This window comes from Salvia hispanica, chromosome 4 (assembly GCF_029641045.1).
Source record: "Salvia hispanica isolate PSC_SH4W2 chromosome 4, Shi_PSC_v1, whole genome shotgun sequence".
NCBI classification, from domain to species: Eukaryota; Viridiplantae; Streptophyta; class Magnoliopsida; order Lamiales; family Lamiaceae; genus Salvia; species Salvia hispanica.
The window spans coordinates 60,050,407-60,059,653 of NC_142695.1; the positions used below are offsets into that span (position 1 = coordinate 60,050,407).

Sequence of the window (9,247 nt, forward strand, 5' to 3'; positions counted from 1 at the left end):
TATAGAAGAGATAGGATCATCACCAAGCCGATGTGGGGCAAGATAATAGAATTTTAACAATTAGACATAAAATGCTTCATTTAGAGTTATAACAACATAAAATGCTTAATTTAGAGTTATAACAACAGAAGATTATATATTTTTTGTCGCAACACAAGTTAATGATTTGATTACATGCTGAGAAGGTTGATATCACGTCCGAAGAAGCCAGGTGACAGAAACTCTTACATCCGACTCTGTATGGAGATTCAGTAAACAAAAATGAGCCGGAATGAATGAAATATCTTATCAATGTAATAATATTTGTTTCAGTAAATATACTCTTCAAACACTTAGATCCACTAGTCGCATCGTACCAAAATAAGGTCGATCATACTCTCTACGACAACAAAAGAATAATACTTCATAAAACTATCTCTATTGGTTTTCTCTATTTTAAAATAAGTATCTACTATAATTTAACTCTAAATAAGCGTATTATTTTTAAATTTTAGAAAAATGAGATCGAATTTCGTCTAATGTTAACCTTGTGTCCAATGCAATCCTTCAATTGCATGTCAATTTTTCATGCAACAGTAATTTTGCAAAAATAATAAATATACATTATTTAATGTCAAGAAAGATGTAAGTTAGACAGGGAGAGGCAATATAAAATACTCTTCTAATAAAATATTGAATCGACATAATTAATACGATCAAATGCAGCCAAAGATTTCGATAGTACCAATTAGCAACCACCCACCGAATGCTATTAATTGCAACTATTATCGCATTTGCAGGCATTGTACGTATATACCATGCATGTTTGCTAGATTTCTTTGGTACTTACAATAATATCACACCAAATATGTATGAGAATAAAGTTGACAAATTAATACATGCCAATGCATTTAAATCCCCAACTATAAAATTAGAGGTGCATCTTCTCACTAGCGATTGATGTGAGATTTCTTGACCTTTTCGATTCGACACGTGTCTCGTTTTTATACACAACGATTATTGACTAATAAGTCAATATTATTAAAGCAATGAATTGTGAGTTCATTCACATTAAGGGGTTAGTTTGCAAAATTGTATCCCGATATTAAATATGTAGTGTGTTTAGTTCATGAGATTGAATCCCACAACTCAATCTTAGATGGATAATCATGGGATAATTAGTCATAGCTAAGCCTCTATGATTAAAATAATCTCACAACTCAAAATCCTAGATTATATCTTGATATTATTTTATCTAGGAAATCGAATATATACCACATAAGTGTTAAGATGTTTTTATCTTAGGCGTTGCTCAATTATATCGGCTAAATCCTTTAAAAATTAAATTATCGGGTTGTTGATGACTGTTTTTACGTTTATAGGACGGTGCCTGATTGTTTTAGTTTGTGATATTATGTTCGGGTTGTAAATTCTCTGTTTTTCACTTTTTTTTATGAGTTTGTATTTTTGCTTTGTGTGGTTCACTTGTATATGCGGTATTGTGCTGCTAGATTGATACATCTACGGTCTTGATATTGTTGTATGTTGTTTGCAGCGTGGTAGTTGATTTTTTTTTTATCATTTGTTAGCTACTTTGATCCTTAATTTGTTATTGCACGAATTTTTGCTACTATGTAATATTACGACTTTTTAAAACTTTGCTCGTCAACTTCTGACTTTGAGTAATTTTCGTTCATAAAAAAATAGTGATACGCGGAAACAAATATTGAAAACTAGATATAATAGTTGACATAACATATATATTGACATACAACACGAACATCGTCAAACATAAATCACGCTATCTCGCTATCTAAGTCGAGATATTATGAGCACTAGTTGGGGGCATCGGTCACAAAAACCACAACGTACTCAAGACCTAGTTAGATATGCGCTAGTAACACGAAATCGGGGTCGAACAAGTTTTATATTTTTCATAAGAATTCACGCAGACTATGCTTGAGCAAGTAGGTAGCCACAATTTGGCTGGCTTTCTGAGTTGGATGGAAAGAATCCCAGAACACATATTTATTTGCATCTGTACATGTGAAGGGATTGAGCTGGTCGCACATATACCCCATTTCGAACATTCCTGTCGCACAACATGCGACTGATGCTACTTCAAATCCTGTCAATATATTTCACAACATAATATGTTAAATAAAAAAAACATTTAATTCATAATAATTAAAGAATGTTAGTTGGTTAGCTAGTAACAAATTATTTACCTACCTTCAATTTAATTAACAACCTCTAAAATATGGTACTCACATGCATAATTCATAACAACATGGTACTATTTTGTACTATCACATAATAATATTACCCTCTTTTCTTAATTTACCAGCTACTATATTTGTAGACATAAACACACACAATTATTGAAATTTATTGTTGCATGTTGACATATATATCAATGCCCAACCACCTTCATGCTTAATTGTATCCTAATTTATAACCCCAAATTGATGTGTAATTAAACTATTCACAAAATATCTGATCATTTAGAAGTAGTATCAAACTAAAAATCCCATCAAAATTTAAATTCAAACCCCAATTTTTCCCAAAATGAGTGATTTAATTTTTTTTCCATTTCATGATAAAACCATTAAGGATATTTTTTAATACAATTAAAGACGCTATCTGAAAATTTGACACGTCAGACTATCTAACATGAGACTGGTCCCTCAAAACACGAAAACGTAATACTGTAAGAAACTTCATGAAAATAACAAAAAAAAAAAAAAAAAACTTACCAAATTGAGAAGGCTTCTTGATCATTTGCATGAAAATCCCATAAGGATTAGAGAAAACAACCTTAATCCCACTCAACTTCCCATTCACCTTCCCAACCAAACCATTCAACTTCTCATTAAAATGCAAGGCCACAAGATTGTACCCTTCCATGCACTCATTCCCATTCCCATTCACATAGTTTGTGGACCTCTCCAACGGCAAGCACCCCATCGGCGGGAGCCCGGTCAACGAGATCTTCCGGGCTCCCAGGCCGTAGATGCTCGTGATGAACTCCTCCACTAGCCCGATAAGGAAGTCCTGATACTGGTCGACCGTGTATCTGGACCTCGTGTTCGGGATAGTGTAGTAGTTCTCTAGGAAGTCATTTGTGCCTAAGCTTACCAAGTAGAGAGCATCGTTGATTATGGAATTGGCCTTTGTTTCGCCGGCGTAGGCTTTGAGTTTGTTTTGATATTCCTTGTAGTATTCCACCTCTTTCCATAGAGGAATCACATTCTACATAGATATCACAAAATTCAAAATAAATATACACAAATTGATCAAAATTGAGTATATGTTGTCTATTTTAATACTGAAATAAAATACTACCGTCCCTCTGTAGTAGAGGCGTTTCATTTTGAGCACTAGTTTTGAAAAAATGATACTACTAATAAATAGTTAAAGTGGAGAGAGAGTAAAGTAAGAAAGAAAATAATAAAAGAAGAATTTCTCTCTATTATTCTCTTTTTCTTTTTACGTTTCTCTACTTTAATTATTTATTATTATTTTTTTAAAATGAGTGCTGAAAATTAAACGCGGAACGGAAGGTGTATCAAAATATGATAATATTAACTTCATTTCATTAATTATTTATTATATGCATAATAAATGCTGCTTATTTTCAGTCTGATATTTTTCGATCCAAGTGAAGCACAGAATTATCTACTTCAGAAAAAAAAAACACACATACACACACACAAAACCAACAAAAAAAGTGTGATTATGCAAATGAGAATCTAGCTAATTTCTGAATTTGTTTCAGAAACAAGCTTGAAATTAAGCCCATGCAAATTTCAATTTGTATGTATATCAATTTCCTCAAAAAATAAATAAATTAATAAACAATTAAAACCGCAACAACGAAACACGAGAAAAGCGTGTGGCTAAAACCGATCTCGAACTTACGAGCACATTCGAAGTCGCGTTGTCAAATCCGGTGCCGGCGGAGGCGAAGCAGACGCCGGCGGCGAAATCGGAGATGTTGTACTGCGGATCGAGGTACGCCGGCACGAACGGCCGGAGACCGAACGCCTCCGAGATGAAATCCGGCGGAATGCGGCCGTTCGAGAATCTCCCCGTCGGTTTCCCGCCGTAGAAATCGCGGCCGTAGGGGCGGAAATTGCTCCGCAGCACCGTCGATATCTGGTTGTTGTTGCCGGCGTCGACCGAGGAGTCTCCGAACACGATCACCGCCGGGACCGCGGCGGCGCCGCCGCGGCCGAGGAGGCAGAGGAGGAGGCAAGCTAAGAGAGGAAAATTCAGCATTTTGGGAAATATTAATGTGTTTTTTGGTTGAAGTGATAAATGGAAGGGTTTTAAATAGAAAATTGGGGGAAAGTTTGTTGGTTGATTTATTTAATGGATTTGGGAGTTGAGGAAAAGGAAGAAGCTTTTAATGGTGCATTGAATTATAGTGCATTGGTGTGAGGTGGTTAAATGGGTTGGCAAATGCACCCATGCATTGATGCTTTTGTTTTTTGAGTGACTTCCAATCTCGTATTTTATCCCGTTGTCATCGAACATCTGTCGATATTTGGCTCGATGAGTATGTGTACATAGTAGCGTTCGAATAGACTGGTAAATTTATGCGTTTTGAAGTGATTTGGAGTAGTAATTTTGTTATTGAACACTTATTGAAGTGTTTATTGTTAAAGTTGGTTGCTTGTGTGATCAACTAGTGTTATCACCCTGCTATGCATGAGACAAAATATTTTCAAAAAATATATTAACCGTTAAAAATATTAAAATAAAAAAATTGAGTAAAAAATGAATATAATAAAACAAATGGTAAAGTGGAAACAACGAAGTTTCCATTTCAGAAACTGTAATAATTAGAATAAGAAATTAAAAAAAATATGCACTATTGATGAATAAAGAGAGTATAGACTTCCTCTGTCCCATAAAAATATGTGCACTTTCCACTTTCGTTCATCCCATGAAAAAAGAGTATATACTCTCTCCGTCTCATAAAAATTTGTGCTCTTTCCATTTTTCCGTCCAACAAAAATACGTGCATTCCATATTTTGGAAAATTATCCCAAATTATAACCTCCATACATCAACGTAAACCCTAAGAAAAGAACATATATTGAAGTGATTTGGAGTAGTAATTTTGTTATTGAACACTTATCGAAGTGTTTATTGTTAAATTTGGTTGCTTGTGTGTGATCAAGATTTATTAGAATTTAGAAGGATGGACCATTACAAAAGAGAAGAAATTAATGAAATGCTTTTGTTACTCTAGATGTATAGGCATACACATTTATTAATTTTGTGCCCTAATTTTTCTTTCTTCTATTACTGAAAGATATTCAAATTGCTGTAGCAAAAAAGAGTTATGCATGGTACAAAATATGATGATGTAAAATATTGTCAGATAAATAAATGATTAGTTGAGCTTTCCCAATTAGAGGTGCCTTTTATTGCACCTATAACAAATGAACCCTGGACCAATCTAGCTACATGGCATATGCAATAAATAGTAATTAATTGAATTGTATATTTCCGTAAGTAATTTATTGGGCGATAGCTGTGAGGCAGAATAATAATTAATTTATTAATAATTTTTTGTAAATAATGTACATAAATAATGATGCAAAATATTGTGATGTGGTGAAAGCACTATGTTCGAAAAAATGTGCATTTAAATCCCCACCTGAAATGGAGGCCATTCAGTAACCGTATTTTTTTATTTTCTTTTCATGATACATTGTTATCATCGACTGTCCCTCTCAAACTAATATTTCATTGAATTCTTTTAATTTTTACTCCAACTTCGTTTTGATTTTTGCAAAATTGAGAATATTAAATAAATACCGAAATAATTTTATAAATAAAGTGAAAGTGAAATGTAATATTATGAATAATGAAATAAAGGAATCCCCATTTTAAAATTCGACATGGGACTTTATAAGTAAGAATAAAATGAGATAATTAAGTAATTGAAAACGGTTGTTAAATTGCATTCTTGTTGTGTCGTAGTTTATATATTACTCCAAAAAATATGTAATTTAATTTGCTTAGATTTTATTCTTATTGATCGAGTATTATATAATATTTGAAGTCTAGAAATATCGATGATTTATTGAGCTGAATCTGATGCATCATTAATAGCAGCACATTTTGGTTACAATCAGATCGTTCTTTTAAAATTCTAATAATATTTATTTTGGTTTATTGTATTGATTTTCAAGTGGCATTCCCTAACTAATATGTAGGGTTACATTTTGGGGCTCATAATTAATTGAGCTTTTTAAGTTGTAGTATCTCTTAAGTCTATTCCCTAAGGAAAAATGTGCCATAAATGATGGAATATGTAGCCATAAATCTAATTCGGATTTTATTTTATTTTGGTGTAATAACGAGTTTTAATAAAAATTAGATAGTGTGTTATGTGAATCAGTGAATGTAGATATAATCCGACTTATAATGATATATTGGCCATATTCTTGGTAAATAAGTATGGAAAATTAGATATTAAAAAATGTCCTAAAAAGGGAAGTTAGAAAATATCCAAAATTTTCGAGACATATTCAAAATGACAAAATATAACTACTCCGTATTATTCATGTATTGAGGATAATATTACTCCCTTCGTCCAAAAAAAATAGGATAATTGGTGTATGACACGAGTTTTAATATTGAATTGGTAAAGTAAGAGATAAGAAAAAAAAGTAGGAGATAAGAGAAAAAGTAAGACAGAAGTATATGTAAGAGAGAAGTTTTAATTCTAATGGCATAAGTGGTAAATAAAATTATGTGTAAGATTATTATTTTGTTGAAAATTTTCTATAAATGAATGTGCTCTATTTTTTTTGTGGACGACCAAAAATGATAAATATGTTCTATTTTGTGGACGGAGGGAGTATTATTCGACAAGTGCACCAGAGTGTGTCTCATTATTAAATTAAACTTGAAAATAGCTATTTTAATACATAAAAAATCACAATATCGAAAAAACCTGAAATAATATTTATTCAAGGGCATTTAATGTCTGGCATACAAAAATTGAAATATGAAACATTTAATGACTGATAAAGGGAGTAGAAAATAAACGAGCTCCCATGAGATGAAAGATTTATAAACATACGTGTGCACACGTACACATCTTACTGTCCCAAAATGATAACTTTCGGTATATCGTCATCCAGTGGCGGATCCATGTGAGAACAAAGGGGTACGAGTCCACCCAAAACATATCCTAGCAAGTGGTCCAGTGGTAGAAGGGTCTACTATATTAAGTGGGAGACGCGGGTTCGAATCTCATTATTATTTTAAAATTTTAATCTCATTATTATTTTAGAACAATAGAACGTGCTTTCAATTCCTAATACATTTAAGTTTATGTAAGAAAATCTATTTTAAATAGTGAAAGTTAATAATACCAACAAGTAACTCTTTTTTACATACGATAAATATTTTTAATAAAAAATGATATAGATTATGGTTGCAATAAATCTATTAGAAAGAAGATAAAAGGTTCGTCGAATTTTGAAACTTTAAATCATTAGGATTATTTATCATACCCCCTCATTATAAATTCTGTGTCCTTCACTGTCGTCAACGTAATCTTCATTAGGAACGCCATATATTTTCTTCACGGTGCCTATAACAGGCTCATCGCGAGTATCATCGGCTTCTTCGTTAGCAAGCTCGCGGAAAGTGTGTATGCTGTGTCCGGCTTGGTCCATGGCACGGACTTGGTTTACTAGGACCAAACATGCCAACATTCCCACCAAAAAAATAATTGAAACTTTTGGCCTAAATGCAGCCATTGCTAAACTTTGTGGTTTCCTAAAAATTTTGCTTGATTTAGTTGTTGTGATCAAGAAATGAAGATGGAGTTAGATTTTGAGAAGAGGTGGAATTTATATATACGAAATATTTTAGGTGAAGTTGGTTTAGTTAGTTGGAAATATAAGTGGTTGAGTTTTTCCCAATTCTAATTTTGTGTAGGGTAGTTAATTTTAGTATGTGGAGGATTTCCCAAAAAATTGTAGTACTACAACCAACTAATCAATGGACCATAACCATCTTAATTTCTTTCATTATATATATATCGAAATGAATTTATATATTTTGCGTTTATTTATATAAAGTACCAATTAAACCAATTTCAAATTATATTATACAAATTTTGCAATTTTTCATATATGTAGATAAAGAACCGATTAAGTTGTTTATATTGGTTTTTTCACACAAGATTACAATTTCTAAACACAAATTAAATAAAAACGCATCAACAAGAATGCATTGGAAAGATAAGTTCGAGTTTCATCTGCATTTTTTCACAGAGTAAATCAATACATTGAGGCTCTTCTTGGTATGGTCGAATGGAATGACATTCCCTTTTATTGTAAATTTTTTTCTTAGGAATCACCTAGACATGGCCACGGTTCAAAAACCGCCGGTTCCGGTTCGGAACCGCCGGTTCCGGTTCGTCGAATGCTTGAACCGTAACCGGCCTGGATACCGGTTATCCGGTTTCGGTTTAACTGACGGTTACCGCCGGTTCCGGTTCCGGTTACTAACCGCCGGTTTTTCAGCAGTTCCGGTTCGGTTCCGGTTCTTATTTTTTTTATTTAAATCTTATAGTTATAACTTTTAAATTCTTTAGTAAAATCCAAAGAGACTTTGAAAACAGTCGAAAACCGCCGGTTTTCTGATCGAACCGCCGGTTTCTGACCGAAAACCGGCGGTTTCCGACACCTTTTCAGACCCTACGCTGCAACCCTACGCCTACGCCTGCAACCCTAGCCCTGAACCGTCGGAAACCGGCGGTTTTGTGTCAGAAACCGGTGGTTTTCCGACCTTTTTCAGCCCTACGCCTGCAACCCTAGGAACCTACCGGCGACGGCTACATTTTCCCGATTAACCGGCGGTTAACCGCCGGTTCCGGTTTCATATTTTTTGAACCGTAACCGGCCCGTTATAAACCCTAAACCGGATTTCGAACCGTCCGGTTCCGGTTCCGACCCGCCGGTTGGGAACCGGCGGTTAACCGCCGGTCCGGTTGGGTTTGGCCACCTCTAAATCACCATTTCATTTGGAATGGTCATTCCATTCCACATGAGAATTTTCATTCCATCCATTTAGCTAAGGAATGACCATTTCATTCTTATTCTCCTTTTTTCTGAATTTAAATTTTAACAAAATTCTACTACATATTATATTATATTATATTTAAATTCAATATCACCTCTAAATCACCATTTCATTTGGAATGGTCATTCCATTCCACATGAGAATTTTC

General features: G+C 33.7%; 1 protein-coding gene across 1 annotated transcript; it reads right to left on the bottom strand.

Moving 5' to 3' along the window:
- Positions 1 to 1,703: 1,703 nt before the first annotated feature.
- On the bottom strand, positions 1,704 to 4,292 carry LOC125192241 (GDSL esterase/lipase At2g04570-like). The gene is made up of 3 exons (XM_048089755.2): positions 3,901 to 4,292; positions 2,736 to 3,231; positions 1,704 to 2,107 (listed from the first exon to the last, which is right to left on the bottom strand). The coding sequence occupies exons 1-3, from the start codon at positions 4,258 to 4,260 to the stop codon at positions 1,914 to 1,916; spliced, it is 1,050 nt and encodes a 349-aa protein (XP_047945712.1). The 5' UTR covers positions 4,261 to 4,292; the 3' UTR covers positions 1,704 to 1,913.
- Between the last annotated feature and the right edge of the window lie 4,955 nt (positions 4,293 to 9,247).